The sequence below is a fragment of the Apodemus sylvaticus genome, chromosome 4 (assembly GCF_947179515.1).
Source record: "Apodemus sylvaticus chromosome 4, mApoSyl1.1, whole genome shotgun sequence".
Lineage (NCBI taxonomy): Eukaryota > Metazoa > Chordata > Mammalia > Rodentia > Muridae > Apodemus > Apodemus sylvaticus.
Genome location: NC_067475.1, coordinates 5,774,074 through 5,801,729, shown reverse-complemented (window position 1 = coordinate 5,801,729; position 27,656 = coordinate 5,774,074). Strand labels below are relative to the sequence as shown.

The 27,656-nt window shown below is 41.7% G+C and overlaps 1 protein-coding gene across 1 annotated transcript in view; it reads left to right on the top strand.

Moving 5' to 3' along the window:
• Erich3 (glutamate rich 3) overlaps positions 1 to 25,885 on the top strand; it is a 70,933-nt gene extending 45,048 nt beyond the window's left edge. Inside the window, exons 11-15 of the mRNA XM_052178815.1 lie at positions 2,529 to 2,765; positions 10,873 to 11,292; positions 18,069 to 18,191; positions 18,521 to 18,604; positions 23,358 to 25,885. Of these exons, the coding sequence (XP_052034775.1) occupies positions 2,529 to 2,765; positions 10,873 to 11,292; positions 18,069 to 18,191; positions 18,521 to 18,604; positions 23,358 to 25,885 (3,392 nt within the window). The remainder of the gene's footprint in view (positions 1 to 2,528; positions 2,766 to 10,872; positions 11,293 to 18,068; positions 18,192 to 18,520; positions 18,605 to 23,357) is intronic.
• The last annotated feature ends 1,771 nt before the right edge of the window (positions 25,886 to 27,656 follow it).

Below are 27,656 nucleotides of genomic sequence, written 5' to 3'. Positions count from 1 at the left end.
TACACTCACATGCATACGTGTATGCACAGCCATACAATGCACACACACTTGTGCTCACAAACATACAAATACTTACATACATGCACACAGACATGCACACACACACACTAAGCTGACCTCTAGTATTTCTTTGATCTCATTTCACTTAGGTTTATTCTTTATCTGTAGAGATTTGTCCCAAAGTTCTACCAATATCTCAAGCCACAGATCATGCTAAATCCTTACACATTTTTAAATATACATACATTTGTATAACAAAATGTAGTTCATAAATTAGGCATAGAATATTAATAGCAATAACTCCTACAATAGAACAATTATGAGAATACATGGTGAGGGTAAAACTGGGGTCTAGCCCTGTGGTACAAATCTTACCTAGCTCTCACAAGACCCTGAGTTCAGCCTCCAGAGGATGGATGAATTCTCTAGTAATAATGATATTTTTAATTACAGTTTAATTTCTTGGAATTTCCATGTATTTTCTGGTTGCAGTTGAGCATGGGAGAGTGAAAGCACACACAATTAAACCAAAGATAAAGTAATTTCACATAATTAATGATGAATCCTAACTAAAAACCCACAGTGTGAACACTCATGTGTCAAAACTACCTACTGAGACTGCTGCAGACAGTGAGTGCACTAGCTACCTAAATCACGTTTCCTCAACAAAGACCGGAGATTCCTTGGTGGCTGGAGTTATATTACAATTGCGTCTTTTCTTGAAGCTTTATGATCTTTTATGTAGAAATTTTGGAGTTAAAGCTTATTAGTGAATCATTATGAAATTGCCCCTCTGGGCTGGAGAGTTGGCCCAGCTGTTAAGAGTGCTGGCTGCTCTTCCAGGGTACCCAGGTTCAGTTTCCAGCACCTACACTGGTGGCTCACAACAATATAAGTCCAACTGTAGAAGATCTAATGCTCTCTATGGCTTTTGTAGACACCCATCTACACATGTCATGCACACACATGTGAAACATACACCATGACACAAACATGGGACACACACATAACATGACACAACATGACACAAACATAACATGACACACCCATATAACATGACACACACACATACATAACATGACATACACATGTGATATACCACATGGTATACACAACATGATACACATGTGATACACACATGATACATAAATGTGACACACACATGTGATACACATAGCATGGCACAACGTAACACACAACATGACATATGTGACACACATGACACACACATGTCGCAAACACATGACACACATAAAAATAAAATCATACAAAGAGAAATTGCTCTGTAACTTGCCCAGCAATGTTTGAATGTGAATCTCCTTACTCTCTTACCATTTACTCTGTGTGTTGAAACTTGAACTAAGTCCCCCACCCTGCCATTTTTTCTATACTGTTGTTTCCTGACACATTTCTTAAGTGTGCAGATCTCATATTAGCCATCTTGTTGTGCATACATTGTTCTTATTTTTACCTCACTGTTCTCACAGAGGAGACATCTGTGCCTAGGACACTGGTTTCAAAAGTAACTTTCTTTGATGGCAGAAGTGGGCAGTTCTCAAGTCCATTACCCAGGAGGCTCCACTACGGAAGAGCCACCGTGTCTAGTAACTAAAACACACAAAACTTGGAAACCCTTTATTTCCTTCTCTCTTTTAGCTTGAGGATAATTGTTTACTTGCTTAATTGGTTCTGCATGAGAGCCTGTTGCTGTCCGTCTTCGGTCTGCTGTCACTTTGAGATTTTAAGTTTGGGTGGTGAATTAAGAGGAAACAATTAAATATGAAAGGTGAGAAATTATAACCACAAGAGACAGCTGGAGTTTATAAGATGTGACAATTTGCTTTCCCTGGTACAAATTTGCTCTGTCCCTGTAGGGAATGAAGTAAATTTGAGGCTGTGACAGTGATGTTCTATTTCGTAGAGTTTTTATTCTTGAGTTGTAATTATTCTGTGCATTGTAGGAAAGAACACTTTACATGGTTCCGGTTCTGGCTTATCTCTAAAATCATCTTTAGAGCTTTGCTAGTCGTCAGTTCAGCTCTCAACATGCTCTTCACAGGCTATCTCTCAGGTCCTTTGGATGTGATTAATTGAATTTTTCCACTTCACTATTAATTAGAGTGATATCCAAATATTTTGAACAATCTTCATATGAAATATGACCTCACTGGGTCTCCAGATTAACTTCCATTATTGTAATCCTGTTTTCCTCATTTTTAATTTGCTTCTAATTTATTCTCTCATATAAAGCTTCCCCTTTTCCATTTGGTCGCCATGGGTAATGGTGTCCATTTGTAAATGCGCCTTTATTAGCTTCCAGCCTTGTGATTTCCTTTTGTGCTGTTGTGTGTAGCTGATCGCAGTCTTTGACCATTTAATAATAGTCATCCCCATTTTATAATTGTGTGAAAAAGCAGCAGAAAAAGACCCAGGAACCGAGGACCGTGGAGCCAGAGCTCCCATAGAGTGAAGTAGCGGAAGCTCCCAGACTTCTGTTTTCATCGTTACAGTGAAGTTTCTTCTTTCAGACTACGAAGAAGATTTTGAGGTAGACGAGGAAAAACAAGATGAGAAGGTGGACGACGAAGAGGAGGACCAGGCTGATGACCAGATGAGTGGAGGATCCAAGTCACCCACCGAAGATGAAAAAGATGACCAAAACCCCGAAAAGGAGACTGAAACCTCTTCAGAGAAGGCCGTGGATGCCCGTGACAGTGAGAATGAGGATACTGGGTGCTCGGACAGCGAAGAGGATGACAGACAAGGCAGGTGGCAGAGTGTGGCACACTGTGATGGGAGTTCACCTTTCCCTAATGAGACAGAAATGTGTGACTACCTAGCCCAAGAGTCCTAGCACTCCCCTCAGTGCATTTCTGAATTGTAGAGATGTCTTTTAGTTTGGGAAATTTTGGCAAGATGTCAGACTAGGCTTGTGCTGAGTTGGGTTCTATCGAGTTAAGAAGTTACTACATCTTTTTAGCTCAAAATAGTTGAATGCACATGTGCACTGCACGCGCGCGCGCACACACACACACACACACACACACAAACACACACACACAGTAGCTCCCATAAAAGGCTTGGGCGGTATTCCAGAAAGATAATGAGGCAGGTTGTCCTTTCGGGTAACAGATTTTATTGGAAGAGTTATTAATGCCACAGAGACACAGCCCACAGTGTGGCAGGGGTTCTGAGTGAAGATCCCCTCATAGTTTCCATGAATCCTATGTAATATGACTGATGGGTAACACAAGACACCTGCTCACAGCCTGACTGACTGATTCTTGGCTCAGGCAGTGGGAGGAAGGACAACCTCTCAGCCATTATACCGGATGTGTTGCCTGTGCTCCTGATGGTTCTGAGTATCAAAAACAAACAAACAAACAAACAAACAAATAAATAAATAAATAAATAAAAAGCAAAACAAAATAAAACAAAACAAAACCTTGGGACATGGAGACTGAGAGAGAGAAGCTCACAGGCAGGCTGTGTCAGTAGGGTGCCTGTCATTTCCCTATGACTGCAAGAATGGCAGGGTCAGCTCTGAGGAAGGAGAAAGAGGCCACTGCTGGCCTGGGGAGCTCGTAACCCAAGCTCAGCAGCTTCTGATTGCTAAATGGCTCTGTTCTAATAGCTTTGGGCTACTTATCTCTTTCTATTTAATTTTTTAAATTCTGCCATGAACAGAGGATGTTGACCTACTATGTTCATAGAAGGTTATGTGGCTTCTTTAAAAATCTTTCAGCTTAAAACAACTGTAAGTGTTCAAAGGAAAAATAAAGGTCACTTTAGGCAGGAAACGACTTTTTAAAAGATTGTAATTTACTTACATTTGTCTATTTTGTTGAATACACGTATTTGGTTTATGATTTGCGTCTTTTAACTGAAGATTTCTCTTGGCACTTCTTGGCTTTTATCAATAATAATAATAATAATAGTTATTCTTACATATTTAAGTCTGCATGGCTTTGAAATTTGTAAGTTGAGAATTAGGTCACATTTGATGATTTTTTTTGAGTTGACAACTTTTTAAAATGTCCTCTTTTTTATTCCAAATTATTTTCTATATAAAGTTATCAAGTTTTGAATTTGGGGATTATTTAGATAGTCTAGAAGGGATTAAGTAATCAATTTGGTTCTGGGTAAATATTTAGTTAATAATTCTACTTTCTTCAAACTGCAACTTAAGAAAACTTGTTCTAATAGTTAATGTACATGTATTTAAGGTAAAACCAGCAGATTTATGTAGGGTAAAAGAGAAAATGGTTTTGTTTCAAAGCCAAAATGGGTCTATGAGTACGACAACAACATAATCAATACTAAGCTCTTCAATGGCTAAGGTAAGGAGTAAATGAAATATAATTTTAAAAATTAGAATGAAGTTAACTCAGTATATTTGCAAACAAGATCGACATTCATATTTATTATAATGTCAAACATTATTTTAATATATTGAAATATTCTATAATTTCTGTTATGTACACATTATATTTCTTGCACTAAATATGTGTAATAGGTAAGATCTTTTCTCAGTTCAAATATACATACTGGAGGAGTTTAGTTTATAGTTCTTTATGACATAAGACAAATGAGTCAATAGGAAAAGTGTCATCTTATAGAAAAGAATTCACCTCAGTCGATATTTTTAAAATAAATTATCCAAGGGATTTATCAATAGACTGATTGAAAATGTGTTTGGGTATAAATATAAGTGGCTCATAACACACCTGGCTTGGGTTTTCATGCCTGTTGTAATAATGGGAGATTATGAAGCTGTTGATATCACAAAGATTCTGTGAAGTCCTTGGCTATAAATTGTGTGAATTTTGTACTTTCTGGATGTCACATAGATTTTTCATATATGTATATGTATGTGTATGTGTATATGTACGTGTACGTGTATGTGTATATAGTCACAAAGAGAAGGATACAGGAAGTGCTTGTCTTTTCCCCAAAGGGAAAGCTTTGATCATTTGCACCATGATTCCTGAATAACTGAGAGATGGGAAACTTTGATGCCAGCTGCTGCTTGCCTGTCACTGACTGGAGAGGCATCCTGTGGAGGCAGTGCCAGGGCCCGTGAGCTGACTCCTGTTTATTAGGATTCTTTTGTGTGCTGAGCCCCACACTAAATATACTGCATGAATTACCTCATTTACCTCAAACAACCTTAAAAGCAATTAACTTTCCCTTTATCTACATTTCACAATACATAAACTTACAAATAGTAAAATTAAATAATCCCCAAATCAGTACATAGCCAGAAAGAACTACAATTCAGTTCCAACTATAACCAAAACATCAAAACCTGTACTTTGTAGAAAACATACATCTTCAAAATCCAAAAATATCTATGTACCTAAAATTTGGACAACCTTTTAACCCAATGGAAAGAATGTGTTTCCTTTCTGGGGCCTATACAGCTCAGAGGGCTTTTGAATTTTCAGTACGTGTGTTTTCTCACTTCATCTGTTTTGTTTTTACAAAAGAGAAATAATAATGATCAGACTAAATTTTCCTAGATTGACCCTTTCTCCACGCATAGAGGTCCCCCTCTCCATTCCTAGGCTTTGTAAGGTCTCCTCTTAGCGACTCTGCTTATTGAGACAGCCTGAGCTAAGCCTGTAAACCCTATCCTGTAGTAGGTTAGTTTTCAGACATTTCCATGTTTTAAGTTTTGTTTTTGAAATTAGCCAAACCAATAGCAAACAAAACTATGCTAAGGAAGCCAGGATGGGGTGTTGTTTTGCTTTTTTCTTACAGAGATACAGAGTATCACGAGAAGTTTTGTAGAATGCCTTCCAGAGCACTTTCAGTACTCTTGTGATCTCTGATTAATGTTCATGATATGTGGTTCTTTGTATATTAATTAAAAAAGTTATGTCAAGTTCCTGTTATTACATAGAGGCAAAATATGCAATGTTTTAGGTGTGGCCTAGTTATTCCACATATGCTGCAAAATTTACGAGGCAGAATTAAACTGGCAAGCCATTAGTTCTTCTCATTTTAATAATGGAATTATTCGAGTATCCTTTCAAAGACATCTTTGCCTCCTGGGTGTGCACATACATTGCTACTCTCACCACGTGTCTGTTCCCAGGAGGTCTCCTATCTCTTGACCCTTTATTTTAATCATGTTCCTCTGTGATCCTCAACAGTATACCTGTTAGTATGAGAAGTATAAGAGTTAGCGATTTTATCTGGCTAGTACATAGCATTTATTAAAAATGACAATATCATGGTGGATTTCATGGAAAATACAGCATTTCACCTACGGATGCATGAGAAGCATAGCTTGGGCGTTGAATCCCACACACACGTTCATCCTTTTTATTGACACGATTAAGAAGCTTGCTGTATTTGGATGTGTTTCATTTGAACCTGCCTGCACCTGTTCCCAGGGGCAAACGATTGCCCAGACTGTCACTCTGAAGGCAAGTGAGCTGCGTTTAAACCACCAGCTGACAATTGCACTAGCCCACGAGTGATGAAGAGCGGACTAAGAGAGGACCCTGCTCCAGGAATGATGTGTGCAGCTCCCTGCCATTTAAAAGGGATGACAGCTCTGCCCTCTGCATTTGTGTTAGCAACCCTAGACACTAATTTACCAGCAGAGAATGAATTGTCAAAGATGGATGCTGTAGTTCCGATGGGAAAACATTGTGTGACTAGGGATACACTCTTCATGGGCATGTTGGCTAATAATGCCTGTGAAGAGGTAATGGCTAAGTAATTCCTCATGAGAGGGAAGGGAGAGACATCCAAGAGAGGCTAGAGATCAAGAGACAGGCAGGATTGGTTCTCAGATTGTTAAAGAGCCAGACTGGAATCATCTTTTTTTTTTATTCTAAGAAATCATTTGTGTATTTTTCAGTCTGATGAAATAGATGTCATAGACCTAAAAATCTCAGAGTCACAGAAAAATCCAATTTGCTTGACATCAAGAATTCTACCAACTTTGGGTTTTACTTACTTGAATACAGTTTTTGAGGGTCTCATATAGTCACACTATGTATTTTGGTCATATTGGTTTGACTACATGGCAAGGCCCCCTTCTGTTTTGATATTGTATTTGGCATGGTGTCATATACTGAGCTTGCACTGTGTTGTGCCCACTACTGGATGGGGAGAGCCATAGGAGATTACCCATGATGCACAGAAAGACTTTATGTGTAATTTTTGCATAGTTATTTATTTGTATGTTTGTTCTTATTTAATGTGTTTGGGTGTTTGCCTACATTTATGTATATGGTGCACATTTTATTGATGCCTGTGGAGACCAGAAAAGGCTTTGGATGCCCTGTAACTGGAGTTATAGTCACTGCTAAGTGGGTGCTGGGAACCAAACCCAAAAGTTCCACAAGAACCGAAAGTGCTTTTGTCTGCTGAGCCATCTCTACAGTTGCAGTTAGTCATTTCTTAATAACATGAGTAGGAAGTCACAGATTCAAAAAAAAAAAGGTTAAATTCACCATTGATTAGTTTACACAAAATATCATCAAATTAATTCTTTCTTTATGGTTTTGACTTTCCAAGGTATGATCGCACTATGTTTCTAAGACTGGCCTTGAACTTGAGATCCTTTTGTCTCAGCCTCGTACATGCTGGGAACAGAAGCCTGTGCCACAGCTCCTGGCTTCACTGTACTCCTGAAGTTCCAAAGGAAGGCTGATTGGCCAGATCAATATATAAATACATAAAAGTATGGGTGGAACAGTGTGACTTGTGATTGTTCTAACCTCAATGCTGTATTCACTGTGAGGATTAGCAAGTTCAACCAGACAGTATAAAGGTGGCTACACACTCTGGGGTCCTTTATTCCTGTTATAGCTGTAGTGTCAGCAGATATGTCCTTATAAGGTAATGTATATATTTATGTCACTGGTGGATTGAAATATTTCAGTGAGTGATAATTTTTTTTGGTGGTCATATAACTGCTCTTAGGACAAATGATTGGCTCATATATTAGTTTAATTTGTATTTCCACATTTTAAAGTCTCTGTTCATTCTAGAACAGTGGGTCTCAACATGTAGGTCTCGGTACCTACAGGCATCTCATATCCTGCATGTCAGATATTCATATTATGATTTGCAACAGTAGCAAAATTACACTTATGAAGTAGCAATGAAAATAATTTCATGGGTCTCACTACAATGTGGATGGAATTAAAAGGTTGCTGTGTTAGGAAGGTTAAGATCCACTGTTCTAGAATGTTCACTGAGTATCAATTACTTGTCTCATTAGGTATTGTCTGTGGAGAGTTCACCTGAACTGTGATACCTGGTATGAGATATAACAGTTCACAAGCTCATGAGTATACAGGAGTCATAGTATAATATATGCATTCATATATTAGACATTGATGAAGAAAATAAAAATAGTGTCATTCATGAAGACTTCTTAAACTTAGTAAGAAGAAATATGACATTAGCATTACAGCTAAAAGAGCTGTGGGATTTATTGGGTAGGGACCCATGGGCTTGAAATAAAATATTAATCAAAATTAATTAAGATATCTTAGATTCTAGCTTAAACAACAACAAACAGAACAAGGTAAAAACTAGGACTACGAGGACCTAGCAGATATTTTAAAGCATGTGCTGTACTGAAGAGTAGGGACTGTTAAGCCTGCTCTTGTGGCCGGTTTAAGACAGACCGTGCAGGTGCTGACGGTAAGGAGAGTGAAGAAGGCTGCAACCCTTTCTGAGAGGTCTCCGTGGTGCTGCTCGGGAAGTGAACGTGCAGTCATCCGTCTCTTCTGCAAATGAGAGCCATCGGACAGTCACCCAAGAGCGTGCACTCTACAGAAGCCAGGGCACAGCTTTCTTTTCTTTGCAGAGTATTTCCTGGCACATGGGATGCTCTCAGCATTTATGGGTGGGTGAGCCCATGTAGCTGGTCGATAGTGTTAATGACACAGAAAAAGGAGAGATGGCGATTGAATGAATGTCCAGGAGAAAGCAAAGATCCTGCTAGGGACTGGAAACAGTGGAGAACATACAGTCAGCTTTGGCAGAGCCTCAGGCACTGAGGACACATCCTTTGCCGGGTCTCTCAGCCACAGGACTGGGGAAGGGGAGACTTGGTAGGACACACAGTCAGGCAGGAGGCTGTTGCTTTACTATCTGCCTCCAATAGCCTTTCTATTCTAATGACAGACAATTTCAATATGTCCTCAAGATTGCTTTATATGAACGTTTATATATAAAGTTTGTTTTAATTCTAAAAGGAAAAAATACAACTCATGTGGAAATGCATGATCCTGAAGCTTTTTCTCTAGGCCCCATGCTACCCCAGGAACTGTATAGAAATGGGAACAAGTGTGAGGGTGAGTGTAAATTACATCAGGACATGAGAGAGATGTTTGGAAACGGAAATGAGTTTGTATCAGAAGTCAGGTCCGCTTGTCACTTCGCGGCCTCTCAGTTTCCCTTCTTTCTTTACTGACCTTACTCAAAATTGAACCACGATGAGTTGTCAGACTCTTGAAATAAGATAATATACTTAATAGAAGTTACTAAAGAGAGACAGAAGGCGTGGCTGTTTATTATCATGTGAACGATTCACAGAGCCTGAAGTGAGAATCATCCCGCAGATAGATATTCAGGCAGCACATACAGTTCTGGGGTCTCTGAGCCAGATAAACATCAGCTCGCAGTGTGTCAGGTAGAGCCACCCATGGGACTGATTAGTACCACTAATACGTACAAGTTGTTTCTCTTTACAATTGTGTGAAACATTTAAAAGAGCTGCTGAGTATAGATTCAAAGTTTCTGGAATGGTACACATAAGAGAGAGGTCGGTCCCCTTGAATTCTGGGTGCTTTACAGAGAGACGACAGTGGGTGCAGATGTAGAAGGGAGAGCAGGGAGTCAGCGGTCCAGATGATGGCTCCTTAGAGGTAAACTGCTCCTACTGAGTCTTGGTGCTTGGAGCCTCACTTGCGCCTTCTTGGGAGTGTTGGTATGTCTCCATGCTGTACTTAGAATGAGTCATTGGGAGCTGTCAGCGCCAGAGGGGCAGGAGGAGGAGGAGGAGGAAGGAAAGGCTGGTGTTTTCATTTAGGTTTCATTGTTAGCTCCACGTTAGCTGGCATAGCTGTCTGTGTAGCCGTCACATAGTGATAGAAGAATCAGCAAGTGAACTGGATGCTAGGAAGCCCTGGAGACTCACTTGGTAGAGTCTATGCTAATGCATGGTCCCTGAAACCCCACCGAGAGAAAGTATAAAATAATTTTAAGTTCAGAGCAAATGCTTCAGAAAGCAAACACTAACTTTACATTTCTCTTGTCTGAAGCAATGTAATGTAAGTAGGGACTTTTACACAGCGCCCCCTCTAGGGTTTCTCACAGCCATATCTCACTAGTTCAAAGTATGAAAACCCAGCTCCCTCTTAATTTTGTTATATTCTTTTGGGGTAAGTTTCCATGTTTCAGTAGAGCTGTTCCTTGAGACAGCTCTTTGGTGGACTATCTCCCATCCTTGTCTGGCTTCCTAATTCCTCTAAGATTTTCTCCAGAAGCTTGTACTCCATGTATTCTTCCTAGGCAGTTTCCTTTTTAAAATCTTGCTTATAGAGACTCTAAAAAGGGAGTATCTACATGCACACAGACCGGGAAACCATTGACAAAACAAAAACAAAGCAACAAAGACCCTACAAATAAAAACAAACCAAGATAAAACAAAAAACCTTGGTGGTTTATAGATCAGGTTTTTTATTTTATTATAACAACATAGAATGCTTTGAGAAAGTGAACAATTTCCCCTAACATTTGTTAAAGGTTTAATATGGTTATTTCCCAATCTAGTCCCATGTCAGCTGATAAATTCAAGATATAACAGAGATGTTATCATTTTCTTTGTTTTTGTAGACGTTAAAACCACGTCATCGATCTCATCTAGAAGTCACCCCTACTCTAGCGAAAGTGAGGATGAGTCTACGGAGGTTGGCGGGGAAGCCGACTCCATAGACAGCGAAGGGGGAAGTTCTAGAAGTTCCTCTTCTCAGGATCTGCGGGAAACCAGTGACGCAGGAAAACCATGCTTTCCACCCGAGGAGTACTTGGAAACTGAGATCGAAGAGCAAGAAATCACAAAATCACTAGACGGGGATAACGGACCTTGGTTGACAGAGCTCAGCAGTATGCATGTTACTGAGGGAAAACCAACTAAGGGAACCCAGGCTTTATTGGAGAGTGAACCCAAGGAGTCCTGGCTGGCGGCTTCTTCAGAGGTGAGGGCTAAGAGTCAGCTCCAGAAGGAAGCAGGCCTCCCTGGGGCGGGAGAAGAGGGTAAGTACAGCCCATGAGGTGACATGCCGCTGTACCTGTGCATGGAAGCTGACTTGGTCATTGCTACTGCCAGAGCAATCGGCTGGATGATTCTGGAAGGATTCTATATTTCCCTTTCTTCTTGTCACAGAATTACACATGTATTTTCAGCTTGCTGTTTCCCTTCTATTGCATTTTAAAAATCACTTCGTCATTCTTAAAATAGCCTGTTTCCTATTTTCTGTAAAATCCTTCCTATGGTAATTCTATCTCGAGAATCAAATAAAACACAATGCATGTATAAAGTCAAAGATATGTCTGGCTTTTTAGAGATTGATACTAACATCGCTCTTTGTTCTGGGCCGTGTGTACATTTGTATGTGCATAGCTCACATGGATGGTACGCAGCATGTCTTTTGCATGATTGTACATTAAATGTAAATTCACTGCTTCTCATAAGCACTGCCATCTCTGCTCTCCAGGGGAAGCCGCTATTTCTAAGAGGGTTACATTGATGAGAATGTACAGCCAAGGGCATTCTGCATTGGGTCAGGTGGGGTGGTTCCAGAGTTTCTAGAGATTTCTATTGTCTCCCTGTCACTGTGACTTAGATTTGATAAAAATATTAAAATTCTCCAAGGTATTTCAATCTTCACTCTCAAGTATTACCCGACTCTGAACTCTTTCATCATCCTGGGGTTTCCGGGGTGTGTGGGCAGGTCCTCTTTGAAGAGGGACATTTAGGGTAAAGGATAGCATGTCCCCAGCACCACAGATGCATGGGCAGCCACAGTCTGCTGTCACCTCTGAGAAGCAAGCAGGGGACTGAGCTGATTGTGTAGACAGGTGAACTGTACTTGCCTGGCAGCTGCTTCTCAAAGAGCGCCCTGAGCTCTACCAGACCTTCAGGCCCCGCCCTCCTCTAGTCGCCCCTCCCTCACCCACAATGCCGCCACCATTCTTCCGGGTTCCACCATAAAAGTGTTTCACATTTTAATATTATAAAGTCCAGATATTTTTTTTAAAAAAACTTTTGAGTCCTATTAATTGCTATACTTTTTAGATCTTTATAAGTAGGAACAGCATGTACTGAATGGTTATCTTCCTGTTGAACTGTTAAGGTAATCAATCGTGTAGTGTATCATGGTAGTATAGTCAAGACAAATGTGTAAGGGAAACTCCTACCAGAACATGCTAAGAAGAGTCAATAACAGGGCTAGAGTCATCAACTACATATAAAATCAGAGAGAGAGAAGGGAGCAGGAAATGATGCAATTACATTGTAATCTCAGGATCCTTTTAAAAGGAAAGCAAGATTTCATGAGGACTGTGCTAAGGCTGGATTCAAGTTTGAAGGTTAAAGGTAGGGACACGAGGTTCTGGATCAGTGATCTACACAGGGACATGAACTGCACAAGTAAGCCCTCAAACATAGGTAGTATAAGCTAAATATGGATTTATATTTTTAGATGGTCCAAAAGACCAGAGGAATTTAGTTTCTTAGGCCTATCAATCTTGGCCCTCAAATTATTCTACAAAGAGTACTGACATTTCAAAAGGATTTGCCTTATGCACATTAAAATTTCTATTAAAATATTCTTGAAACACTTTGATAAAAATAATTAAAATCTTTGATCTTGGATTTAGTCATTATATTCTGGTATAGTATAACAGATCTAGGAAATTTAGCAAGTTACTGACGAAGAAGACTGACATGCCGACCGAGGACACAGTTTGGGGTACAGAGCTTACCCAGGATATGGCCCTGGATTTGAGCTCCAGCACTGGAAAAACACAAATGTAACATTGATTTTTGTATTTATTTTAATTTCAAGAAACTGGATATTTCTTTAAAATTCGCATGCAATTTATTAGAATTCATTATGATATTTGCATATGCAATTTGTATTTGTTGACAGCTCCCCATCCCCCATTTTGGATCCTTTCTCCCTTTTTCTGCCCAAGCCCAGTATCCACTCCACACTTTGATGGCATGCATGTGCTGTCACCAGCCTGCTCAAATCTCCCTTTTCCCTTGGGGTTTTATGAACTGTGTCTACACTCACACTTGTGTATACTCTTAAGTATACTACAATTTAGACAAAGTATGTATATGGACTATTTTTTTTAGGATCCTATTCATTTTTAGGTTCTTTCAGTGATAAATAATTTACATGTATTTAGTAAAATGAGTGTCTGGGATTCAGGGTAGTGGTTCTTAAATTTTCAAACTGACATTTTATAGTTAATTGTCATATTTCATAAATTTAGAAAGTATTTATAAAGCACGATCTGTCTTGTTTCAATGTGTCACCACAATCACTCCTCTGTGGCCTTGATTGGGAACGGGTTTCCTCGGAAGCTAACCACTACTGTTGAATGCTTATATTTTTCCATTTCATTAAGATAAATTTTAAATACTCCAATTAGCATTTTTTAGTGTTTGATTACCCAATTTATTTCAAATTCACAAATGTTTCTGTAGGATAGGTTGTATGAAGTATAATTCCTGGGTGAAAAGTTGCCGACTTTTCATAGGTCTTAATAAACTTTTTTCTCACTTGCAAACAACTAGGTCAGAGTTTAGCAGGGAAGAGGGCAGGGGGAAAATAAAGATGTATCCTGTGGGGCTTCCTGTCTTTCTCATATGTGTAGCAGTGGCTAACAAAACACTCATGGTTCTAGAAAATTTATATAGATTGTGGACATAATGTAAGGGAAGAGTAGTTTTCTGTTAGTTACACTATAAAAGGCTTATAGAAGTAAGTTCTGCTCTCTCTCTCTCCATCTCTCTCTCCATCTCTCTCTCTCTCTCTCTCCATCTCTCTCTCTCTCTCTCTCTCTCTCTCTCTCTCTCTCTCTCTCTCCATTTCTCTCTCTTTCTCTCTGAGTGTGTGTGTGTGTGTGTGTGTGTCGTGCTGGGGACTGAACCCAGGAACTTGAGTTGGCACTCCATCATTATCTGCAGCTTCATTTTGTATTTTTATGTGTAGATTAATAATAACTAAAGTAAAATTTGGTTTGTTATGTACACAGGATACAACAGGCCTGAATGGAAAATAAATCCTCTGAGCTGAGTTCTAAGTATAAAGTCTGAACAAATGTGGAAGCAGTCATGGTCTGTTCCAGTCAATTCCTTCTGCCGCCGTGCACTGGGCATATGCTTTCAAACACTGTCCCTGGCGTGAATATCATGAAGTCCATGACTATACAAAGTTTACAATCAGGGAGGAAATACGTTTAACAAATGGAAAGGAAGGATGGTGGATTATCTGGGGCACAGACCCGACGAGGCAGAATGATTATCTGGGGGATACCTTTTGAGGACCGGCCTCTCTGCATATAGTACAGTTGGGCAGAGGTCATGGTGCAGGGCAGAGGTCATGGGGCAGGGCAGAGGTCATAGGCAGGGCAGAGGCAGTAGAAACTCTATCACCTGCAGGAGATCTGAAGGACAGCTATTAGGCTGCCTGGGCTGGGGAGGCTCTGCTGACACAAAATTGGAGAGGAATCTGGTATAATGGATTGAGTGAAAGGAGGGAAAGGGGGATAGGAATCGGAACAGGGACACAGACGGAAGTGAGGTCGAGAGGCAGACTTGCAGACCACTGTGCAGTACTCATTCTGCCATGGTAAATATGTTCACTAGAAATTTTAGAGTGGACTGATGACATGATCAGAAAGTTTAAGAAAGACAACTTTTACCATATAGTAGGGAGATAGAATTTGTCCTTGAACAGCTGTGGCCTCGAGTTTGTAATTAATTCTGGGTTCTGGGGGCCATGCTTCAATGTCAAAGGTAACACCAGAACATCTTCACTGTGGAGGCACATGTTGTTAGTTGTGAGTTTTGCCATGATGAGTTCTTTAGACTATAATTGATTATCTACAAAGAATGGCCAAGAGACAAAGATTGTGGGTTTCAACCCACAATCACGGTGATTGTGGGTTGAAACTGAACTTCAGTATGTTTTTACTCCGTTTCCATGGATTTTGATGGTTTAAGGGTTTTAGATAAAACCATTGGCATCATTTTCATCTGCTGCTGAGCCCCTCAGTATTCTCAGTATGCCTTAAGACAGGGCCAGTTTGTTTTGTTTCTCTAGCAGAGGACAGGGAAGGTATTGGCAGCATTCAAGAGGAGGCTAAGCAGAAAAATCTGGAGAATACCAGTGCAATGGGTGACAGGAGCTCTTGTGCTGGTTTTTCTCTCCCTCCATCGTGTTTCAAATCAGGAAGTGCATAAAGGACTGCACTTGGAAAGTTCTGAGTTTCCTGTTGAACCATGGGCATCTTCTCTATCCAGATGTTGCACAATCCACAAAATGTGTTACACAATAGCATGAGGGAAAAACACAAAGATTTCCCTGGAGGTGATTTCTCACAAGAAAGTGGAAGAGAATGTACAGAAATTTAAGAACTGATCCCAGATGTCAGCTTGAAGTGATGGTAGAGCTATAGGGAAATGAGAACATTCTCCTTCACAATGACCATAGGGGAGAGAGAGAGGATCTGACGGGGCTGGAGCCTCTGGAGCAGAATGGCCTCCCTGCCAAGAAGCCCAGAGTGAGTCTCCTCTTCCTTTCCTCAAAGCTCTCATGGGCTTGCAATTTAGAATTGACAACCACTTTAGCATGGCACATCTAGGATGCAGTTCCCAGAAGCTAAGGTTATTGACCTGTGACAGGCCACTTCAGCTCCATAGCACTTCCGCTGGGGAGGTCAGCATACCAGCCAGGTGGTACCTTCAGCCCTGACTCACTGAAAGAGAGCCTTACCATTGACTTGGAGTGAGTCAGAGTGGTAAGATGAATACATGGCTTCTTAGACTAGTTTTTATTTCAGTGGCTACTATTTAACTATTTCTTCTTATTATCATTATTATCAATTATGTTGTTATTAGCCATATTTTTAACATTTTTAGTTATCATACACAGTAATGATTTAATTACAACATTCACAGCCATATATAATGACTTTTTTTCTGGTTCAACTATAACCTGCCTCCTCAACCTCACTCCACTCTCCTTGGTTCCCTTCCTCCCTCACAAACACCTCTCCCCATCACGCCTTTCCCATGACAGGATCTTTTCTGTCTTTCCTATCCCTCAAGACCTCTCCTTCCATTTCAAGCCACCCTCATTTCCTTGCAGATTTTGGTACTTAAGAGAGACTCAGATGTCTGTTGCTACTGCAAAAATTTAGCCTTGTTTAGCAGTTATTGAGTCAATCTCCGTTCTCAGCCCCAACACCTCGGTGATTGCCATCTCTCAGTCAACTGAACTGTTACGCAAATCCCCAAACCACTGATTACTTAAGCCTTAAATATATCCCATTACGATGGCATTATTATAATAGAAAAATGATTTGTGAATTTTGTATCCTCCATTTGTTAATGCCCTAAAGCTGACTCAGAAACACATCCAACTCTAATGGGGTTGTCACAAGGTAAAGTGGTCTCCAAACTGTAGTGTTGTATGTAAATGTTTCAGCTTGTACATTGGACCTATGAAAAAACCTAATGCTCAAAGGAAAATGTAAACAATATACCCGAGCTATATGACATTCCTCTTTCTGTTTCCACATTTGTATTAAGATCAGTAGTCAATTCACCATTTCACTCACGGAGATCCACAATGGATAACACAGTATTTCTTCTCAAACCATTAGCTACCTCTCAGAAACTTACTTTAATCAAGAGTTAGAGATGGTATCATAGCTCTCTTTCTTTTTCCTTGGCTCATGATGTTAGAAGGTGGGGAAGAGGAGGAAAAGAAAGGGGGCAGGCACAGAAGTGGAGGGGCAGACTGGAGATTGATCCAGAGGGCAGATCTCAGTCTCATGTTAGGGACTGAGTTAACCACAGGTGATGTCTAGTCATGGGCATTTTGAAGTTAGAGGCATAGGCCTTCAGATGGCCAGCAGTGGAGAAGACGGAATCGTCAGACACTAAAGACAAATGTAATTGACTTTCCCTTTGGTTAACAATGTTGGCTTGGTTGGGTGGCAACATGCAAAATGCTTACTATCAACCCTGCCATGCATCAGTAGATGTTGCTATCAAGTACATGGAAGCACTTTTTTAGCACAGGGAAGCCCAGCACAATCTTCATACAGCACTTCCTTTAATCCTCCTGATACCTTTGATCCTATATCTCTTCTGACAGATAGGTAAGCCAAAGAAACAGCATGGAACTTGAACCTAGACCTCTGTGCCTCGGAGGTCTGTGGTAGTAATCAGCATCATAGAATAGAAATTTGTGTAGGAGTGTTGTACTGTCAAACTGATAGGAATTCCGTGGCAGCCTCTTATGGCTTCTGTTCATATTGGGTGAGCACTGGGGTCAAATCATTAAATCTACTAATGGATGAAATGCTCCAGGTGCAGTCAGCAGGAGTAGGGTTAGCCGTCTAAAGGAGCAGTGATCATTGGTGCCATACAATAGAGAATACACATTCCTAGAAAGCAAAAGGCAATTCGGTTGCTTCTCCACTCACATCATCATTGCATGTGCACTTGGCGACTGTTGCTTCATTGGCTGTTGTCTTATTTTAATGGAAGTATTTCTTTGCATGGGTCTCCTCCCTTCATGATTGACTGTGGTGTGCTGTGTTTTCCTCTAAAAAAGAATCATAGCTTGAAAGCTGTTTGACCTCTACTTATTTTTAGAAACAAGTCACATTTTCGTGTAAATCTGCTTAAGTTAAATTGATACCATTTGTTTGAAATCTGTAAAATACCAGTGTTCCCATGGCCTCTCTTATGCTTTTTGACACTTTATGTGCTCTCCAATCAGTTGGACAGATAACAGGTGAAACCCAGGAACCTGGCCACTGCTGCTCTGACACCACTCCTGGACGTAGCCCCACAGATGACGGGGTGACACCCATGAGGAAACCAGAGGTCAACCTGGGCAGAGGTAAGGGCCAGCCATTACCTAGTGCAGATCCTTAGGAATTCTCCACAGATGCTGCCCTGTTTCTGTCTTTCACCTTCACATCCTTGTTTTGTCAATTTGCCATTTTTAAATTAATTATAATGAATTTTATTCTCTTCTAATGAATATGGGATAGGATGTTAGGAATTGGCCCAGAGTCCTGAAGAGGAGCTTTGAAACTGACATTAGTTATGAATGTGGTAGTTTTTTTTTTTAAATGCACTGATGCATAAGATAAAAAACAAAAATGAAATCCCTGGTGATAATTACAAAGGTTCACGTAAACTCTTCAGCCTTTTCGGCCTTTTCAGAATTAGGGAAGTATTCAGTGTTGTCGATGTATAATGGGATTGACATCTCATCTTCAGGATTGTCAGCTAAGCATCAAGTCAACAGTATGACTCACACATCTGGCCAATGTCCTATGCCTGTGATGAATGCGGTTTTAAAATCGCTCTGGTTTGAATGTTTGTGTGTATGAGAAGTCGTTGTATTCACCACGTCACCCCATCTCCAGTGTTTAATGCAAGCTATCAAGCACGATGAGACAGCTTCACGGATGCTGTAGAAGGTACACGAGAGACTTCCTTCCTCTTTGGGCAGCAAGAAAGGGTCAAGTAGTATTTGCAGTATGCGGAGCCACAGGCGATTGAAGCTGAACTATTGAAGTGGACATCCCTTTAGAGGAATTCTGGTGAACCCACCAAAACACACAATATAGGCAAGGATGCTCTTGAGGAGGCTGTACCCCAGGAAGAAAGACTAGTGCGTCAAAGGCCATGGGAAGAAAGAGGAGGGAATCATGAGACTCTTACAGCCAGATGAAGTACTCACCACTCACACAAACACACTATTGACTGCCACAAAAGTTTTGCCTGTTGAATATGGATACTATTATCTTATAGATAAGAAAGCGAAAGCTTAGAGAGGTGCCATTTGCTAGGTTCATGTAACAAGTAAACATAAGAGCTACATGTGCACTAGCCCGTCTGACCCCCTCCCCCAGGCACATGCTGCAGGCACAGATCCAGTGAACCTGTTGATGAATATTGCTCTGTAAAATGCTTCCTCAAAGCTCATAAGATTGCTACAAAAACTACTCTGCTATCTACACTGCTATCTCTGATCAGGGAAGGCTTCAATTACCCACTCTCGTGCTTTGGGAAGGTTCTGTTTGACTTCTCTGTACTGTGTGCTCACATAATAGCTCAGCTGGGTGTCATTAGCACATTTTCTCCCAGAATTTAGACAGTATATTATTACTTGGTGACTAGGCAATTTTATTCCCCTGTTTTCATGAATGCTCTTTAATTAATCCATAAATTTAGAGGGCAGGTATAAAAACCAGATGATGTTATTTAAGCGTTTTCTATAACTGACTTTTTAATAACATTTTGTGTAGGAATTTGAACAGTGACAGATAAACTAAGAAAAATTTGACATCCTGGGGTGTTTACCATTGTTCCAACATAGTTGTGTTCTAAATCAGTCACGGTCTGCAGTGAAATAAAAATGGACTATATCTTTTTTCAGGTGACTTTGCTACATGCCATTTGGGCAAACAGTTTGGCTCTACATATCCCTTCTAGAGATCTTGTGTAGTTTTGGAAATTACCAATTGAATCCCTTATGAGTAGATGACTCATAAAAGTTAACCTTAGCCTCATTGACAAATCTGAATTATCAAAAATTTTATACCTTTGTAAAAATATAAAAATATATTTCTAAATATAAATTTTAAGGTGATATCATGCCACCTCTTTTTTTTCCAAGTGGTTTATGGTACTACCTGTCAAGAGACTGAGGCAGACAACAAAAGATATGTTTGAAGAGGTGTGGAGTGTCAACATTGTAAGGTGTGTGGAGGGAAAAAGGAAGATAAGACCAGGGTTTTGGTTTCTTTTAGGTTATAACTGGCAGTTGTATAGGTAAAATAGTTACTAAAAAGTGCAAACAAGGTCAAGCTGAGAGGGTAAAGGATTTAGTATCAAACATAGTGAGCTGACTTCCATCCCTGGATTCCACACAGTAGAGGGAGAGAACTGACTACTGAAAGTTGTGCTCTGGCCACCATGTGTGTACTGTGGTATGCAAACAATCACTCTCCACACATACAATAAACAAACACAAAAAAACTGAGAATGCAAATGAGCAAAGAAAATAAGGAAAATATGCTTGCATAAGTTTACATGATATACTGATAGAATAATTTATTATAATTCATAGAATCTACACACGTGTCCTTTTGTGTGTATATGTAGATGTGTATGTATATGTGTCTGTCTTGGATAATTTCGTATTATTGGGACAAAACACCATAACCAAGCATATTAGTCAGGGTTTCCTAGAATAACAGAATGTATAAAATGTATCTCTATGTATATAGAAAGAGGATTTATTAGAATGATCTTCAGACTGTGGTCCAGCTATAATCCAATAATGTTTGTTCAAGAATACACTAGTTGTTCAGCCCAACAATCTCATCCAGTCTTTATCATATGTCTGAATCCCAAAGAAGTAGGTTCCAATGTCAATGAAGAAACAGACCTGTTAGAGAGGGCAAGAGAAAACAAGGGAAGCGAGATCTTCCTTCTTTCATGTCTTTTATATAGGCTGTCAGTAGAAGGTATTGCCATATTCAAGGTGGATCTTCCCACCTCAAAGATCTGGATTATAAGTGGGTCTCCCACTTTAAATGATTTAGTTAAGAAAGCATTCCTCATGGATATGTACAGTGTTTTGCATTTTAATTAATTTTTGATGTGGTCAAGTTGACAACCAAGAATAGACATCACACCAAGGCAACTTGACAATGAAAATGGTTTAATTTCAGATTATGGTTTAAGAGGGCTGGACCATATAATGGAAGAACACAGGCTACCCAGTGCTTACATCTTGATGTGGAAGGAGGAGGCACAGAGAGAACACTGGGGATGGCTGGTCTTTTGAAATCTCAAAGCTCACACCTAACGGCACAGCTCCTCCAACAAAGCCACACTCTATTCCTTCTAAAACAGTTCCTTCAGCTAGAGACCAAATATTCAAATATATGAACCTATGGGGGACACTCATTCATCCTACCGAATTCCAGTTCCTAGTCCCTATAGGCCTGTAGCCACATCATAATGCAAAACTAACTTAGTCCTTCTTCAAGAGCGTCGTCTCACTGCACTACTATAGTGTAGTGTAGTGTACTGTAGTGTAGTGTAGTGTACTGTAGTGAACAATGTTGAGACTGAGTTTTACAGTCTCAACATTGCATAACTATCCAAAGTCCAAGTGTTCTGATCCTCTAGGCAATGTCTTAATTATAAGCCTCTGTAAAATAAAAAAAAAAAACTTAAACCAATGCTTGCAATACACAATGGCACAGAATACATATTACTATTGAAGAATGGAGGAGAGGGAGCATAGGTAGGAAGTTCCGAACCAAAACACCACACCTTCTAATCTTTCCCAAGCAGTTCCAACAAATATTCTAATCACATGACTAAGAATTCAAATACATGAACTTTGGGGATTCATTCTCATCCAAACCACAATGTCCATGTTGGTGTATGTATGTACCTGCATGTGTCATGAATGCCCATGTGTGTATGTAGGTCAGAGGTCATGCTTGGTTGTCATTTCTAAAGCATTGTTCATCTTGTGGTTGTGCTAGGTTTGTTTTGAAACAGGATCTCTTACTGAACCTGGAGCTCTTCAAGTGATATAGGGTGACTGGCCAGCAATCCCCAGGGCCCCACCTTCCTCCTGATCCCTTGTCCTAATTTACAGATGTGGACTACAACACCTGGGCACAGCATGCCTTGCTGACTGAGTTATCTTCCCAGTACTAACTTTGGTTTGTAAATGAAAAATATTAGAGTAGCTAGCTGGGCTGGAGAGATGCCTCAGTGGGTAAAGACATTTCCTGTCCCAAGTCTTATGACTGAATTCCACCCCTGTAACACACATGAAGGAGAAAGAAGAAAACTGACTCCACAGAGGGGGTCCCATGACCTTGTTAGGTACTGCTGTGGGCATGTACACACCAGACAGAAACACAATTTTACATCAGATTTAATATTTAATAAATCATTAATAGACTCTGCTGAGATACTGCCTTGGAAGCTCTATGTCCCTGAGCCTCCAATTGGGAATTTGCTGTCAACCACTTTTGCATGTCCTGCATGCATCATTCAGAAGGAAGCACGACCCGGCCAATACTGAGAAAGCCAGCAATCTTTCAAAGATATAGCAGACCTACAGATCCTGATTCTCCAGGGAGTCTTGCATCAGAATGTGTGAAATACTTCAGCAGTGTTGGAGGAGGGTTGTTTATGCTGGACATGTCCCACACCACAAGGTCTAGTCTCGCTCTGTGGTCCTGTTTTGACAAATATAATTGATTTCTGAGCATAGATGGCATGAAACCTGACATGAAACCTGACATGGAATACAAATTGGTATCTTTACTAAAATGCCACACCTCAATGATAAAGACTTTTGATGAGTGAATCTAACCGGAGATGCTTTAACCTATTGGGATGGTATGTGATAGAATTGCTACCTCTGGACCATGGCTGTGTAGACAGATGTCTATTGAGGTAGGTGTGTTCTTGATGCTGTGGGGAGCTATGAGTTTTAGGACAAGTAAATACTTATCTGCTTATTGTAAAATATTTTCTTTCAAATATTAATGCTTGAAATGAAAGAGTATACTGTGTATTTTACATGTGAGATAATTCATTGATAGTAAAATGTAAGGGTATCAGAGAGTGTTGTGTTTGCTCACTTCAACATGCCTAATGTTCAATTTTTATATTAATGTGTCCATTAAATTGGAAAGCATTTCTTTTCATGATGAAGGAAAGGCATTTTCCAATCATGGTCCATGTTAGTTAGCAACATCTTATCAACTGAAGAAAGGTTTGATATATAATTTTAATGTTCCCTTGATGACATATAAAATCTCATACATATCCTATAAAATTCTATATTTTATTTTCTGCTTTGTATACATTAATCTAAGTGACCTATTTCTTCTTCTCCTCCTCCTTTTCCTCCTCCTCTTCCTCCTCCCCCTCATCCTCTCTCCCTTTCCCTCCCTCTCTCTCTCTCTCTCTCTCTCTCTCTCTCTCTCTCTCTCACTGAATGGAAATCTAGGGATAGAGGAAAGAGCAGCCATTGGCTCAAATGAGCCACCAGAGCGAGTTGCACAAGAGATGAGCACACTGAAGGAAGAAGCCGTGGAGAGAAGTGGATCCTCCCAGCCTGAGGATGCAGACGCCTATGCGGGAGTGAGGGAGAAAGCAGGGATGGTGGAAGATGGTACCTACCATCCACAGGATGCTGACATGGATGGAGAACTGAAAGAGAGAATGGGGATGCAGGAAGATGATGCCCGCCATTCCCAGGATGCTGACATAGATGCAGGCCTGAGAGAGGGAGCAGGGATGCAGGAAGATGGTACCTGCCATCCCCTGGATGCTGACATGGATGCAGGCCTGAGAGAGGGAGCAGGGATGCAGGAAGATGATGCCCGCCATTCCCAGGATGCTGACATGGATGCAGGCCTGAGAGAGGGAGCAGGGATGCAGGAAGATGGTACCTGCCGTCCCCTGGATGCTGACATGGATGCAGGACTGAGAGAGGGAGCAGGGATGCAGGAAGATAGTACCTGCCATCCCCTGGATGCTGACATGGATGCAGGACTGAGGGAGAAAGCAGGGATTTCAGAGGTTCCCTTAGGGGAGAGGAGCCCTACAGGAGTTCTGCCGGCATCATCAGAACAGTCTACAGAGAAAGGGGAGTGCCATCTGAGCATAGCTGGTGAGGCAGAGGAAGGCACAGAAGGAACTAACAGGCACGGGGAGGAGCAGATGACCCCCACAGGAAGGGTAGCAGCAGAAGGCTCTGTGTTTCTAAGTGCAGATCAGGCTGCAGACAGGCAGAGGGATGATGACCAGGACAGACAGCCCTTGCTGCACACAGGAATGGCGAAAGGAAGAGCAGTTTCTGAAGGGGGGCAAGAATTGGAGAAGGCAGAGTTCACAGACAGCACAGGGCTCAGCTCAGAGACTCTCGGGGAAGCAGCAGTTCTGAAAGAAGCAGGGACTTCTGAAGTGAAGGAGGCTGAGAGGGAGGCGGGCTCCCCCAAACCAGATGGAGACCAAGGTAAGGAGGGAGCTCTCACAGAGCTGGAGGTCATGGGGCCTGTGGAGGACACGGGGCCAGAGAGAAAGGATGGTTCTGAAGAGGCAGTCCTCCAGGGAGAGGGAGCAGCCACGGAGAGGAACACATTTCTGGAAGCAGAAGCACCCTTCAGCTCCTCAGCAGGAGAGGCTCAAGCAAACCCCAGGGAGGATTTCCAGGGCAACCGTGTGGAACTCTGTAAGGAAAACACAGCAAGGGAGGGAGTCATAGCTGACACAGAATCCACCACGGAACCGGATCTGCGAGCTGTGTTCCCTGGGGAATTAGCTGTAGCTGGAGGCATGGAGAAAGTTGAGAGGTCCACACCACCTCTGAGGGAAACTGAATCTGAAAGAGAAGAAGAGACAGGGGCCAAGGTGCTGAAGACAGAAGACTTGTTAGGAGAGCCAAAGGTTAAAGGGCAAGAGGAGGTTTCAGTGAGGGAAGTGGGCTTTGAGGAAGAGGGCCATGCATCCCGCCAGGAGACACAGGCTGAGACCAAGGATGCAGAACCCGCAGGGGCAACTGAGTTGGGAGAGGTTACAAAGCTTCTAGAAGATCCACCGAAAGAAAGACCCATTACCTTGTTTGAGAAATCACCAAAAGAGAGTGAAGCCACAGCCATAGAACACAAAGGAGAAGGGCTGCCAGGTCAGGAGAGAGAGACTGTGTGGCCCCAGGGGCTGGGGCTCAGCCATGATGGATTGGGGCTGTTAGGAGCTCCTGGACCTAAGCCAGCAGACGAAGTGCAGGGACCAGAGGGCTTTTTCACAGCCAGAGCTGAGAAGCGCCCAGGACTGGACAGCTGTGCTGGGCCGGAGAGACTGGAGGAAGACGGGTCTTTGCAAGTACAAGGAGGGGATACCATCATGGTAGTGAGTCAGGGAAATCTTCCTAAGGAAAGACTCACCAGGGCAATGGTGGTCTGTAGAGAAGCTGAGGGCGAGGAGCCACAGGGAGAAGGGGTCGAGGATAAAGAATGCCCACTGGGGACAGTGACTGACAGCCTGACAGGGCAGAACTGGACCCCGGGAGGAAGCACAGTAGAGGCTGAGGAGGATCCGCGTGGAGGAGGAGTCCAAGAAACAGCTGTGGAGCAGAGGGAGGAGTCAGAGCGGAAGTCAGCTGATGGGATCTCTGTGGCCTCCTCCTCCACAGATGCTCAGAAGGTGGCCTGGGACAGAGCAGGAGAGGCTCTAAGAGAAAGAGCAGCTGAGGGAAGGACGGTGACTGAGGACATGACGACAAGAAAGGAGAAGGGAGCCGTGGTGGGGGAAGTGACATCAGCAGGGGCTGTGGATACCACACAGGAACAGGCTCTTGAAGTGCAAGACTCAAGGCCTGGGGAGGACAGAGAGGGAGGGGAAGCGAAGGCTTCTCAGCACACAGGTACAGGTGTGGCTGGGGAGGAGACAAGGCCTACAAGAAAGCATGAGGAACACCAGTCAGTAGCAGCTCAAGAGTCCAGAGGATCAGTATCTCAGGCAGAGACAGCATAGCAGAGTGTTCTAGCTGCAGCTCCTCCAAGGAAACTGGATTTCTCTAGAACTCAGGAGAAGTGTCTGGAGAGATTGCAAGGAGAGGGCAGCTGTTCCCTTGAACACAGCTGAGTAGGAAGTCCCATGGCAGTTGGTGAGCTCCGGTCTGGTGTGTTTCCCGGACATTTAGAAAGCTTGCGTGGTCGCCCGTCTGTGACGCAGGCTTCACTGGTTCCTATATTATTATGTGTTCTTCAGTTCCTTGCTGCGTAGCCCCAGGCTGGCCTGAAGGGTCTGTGGCCTGCAGAGGAGGCTCTCTATGTGGCCCTTTGCCCATATCCCATCTTTGTAAACGCAGTTTTCTGAAGTGAGGTGTACCTCTCACAGGGCTCAAGGACGAAACACACAATATAGAGGGAAGTTGGACACTGAGGAGCTTGGGGGTGGGGGTGGAAGGTAGGGAAAGAATGTGACTAAAATATGTTGTATGAGAATTTTAGGATGATATTTTCCAGTTCAAGCATGCAGAGAAGGATGTGCCTGCCCTCAGCTACAGAGCCCAGAAATAAAGGGTGAAAAGTTACTTTAGAACTCTCCACATGAGCTTTCTTTTCATACACACATATAAAATCCATGCCCTTGGTTCCTCCCAAGTCAACACCACCATGTTGGTTTCTGAAGGATGGACTGAAGCTCGCCTGTGGCCATTTAATCTTGTAATGCTTCTTTGCTTTTACCTCTGATTTTTTTTTTACAAAGTTTAATAAATGAATGTTTTCCTGCATAGACGACAAATGCTATACATATTTAATATATAATGTTTAAAATACCTAAGTTTTGAATGGTGTTAGTAAATATCAAAATATACTTATTTTATAGAGTCTGTTGTTTCCAAGATATCCTCATCACGTTGCTAGCACATATTTACTGTTATTCTGAGTGATTCTATCTTCAGTGCTATCTTTTGTCTTCCCAGGATATTGTGAAACTGTCATGGTTAAAGACGTAGCGTGGGAATAGGCTGAGGCAGGTTCTTCACCATGAGTTTCTTTTAGCTCACTGCTGGCCTGAGCTGGTCTCAGTTGCAGACACTGGCCATTCAGTTAGTAACCATGGTGAAACAGGTCAAATAGATATCCCCTTAAGGGAGCTGTGGTCCCAAACAGAGAGCTGGCGGGGGGGGGGGGGGGGGGGGGGCTAAACATTCTACACGTCAAAGTGATGATTTTTTTCAAGCATTTGACTTTTACCAAAGATTACCAGAAGGCGAGCCCTGGTGACTTGGTTTTGTTTAAATTCCTTTTTATCTGACAGTTAAATATGACTCCCAATTTCATGCATGGGGATTATATTTTAGCCACCTTGGAAATTTGCTGTCTCTTGGAAAGGTTAACTCTTCCTGTTTATACCTGGGGGGCGTGTAAAGTGGAAACCTTCTTGAAAATGCTCCTTGTGTGTGTTTGTGTCCTGTTTTCTCTGGTAGAGTAGAAACACGTGGCTCTCAGCATTTTGTCAGTGGGAGCACTATCTACCAGACTGCTCTAATGTAAGTGAGATATGTATATAATCTAGGTAAGTGTGAGAGGATCATGATCACCATAGGGGAAAGACATACACTCTTGGAAAACATGGTCTATCACAGACACTCTGGGAAGACAGTCTATCACACACACTCTCAGAAAACATGGCCCATCACACACACACTCTGGGAAGACACGGTCTAGCCTACATTCTCTGTACCTGATGTTATCTTGAAGATCAGCAGTCCATGATCCCTCCAGGGTTCTGATAT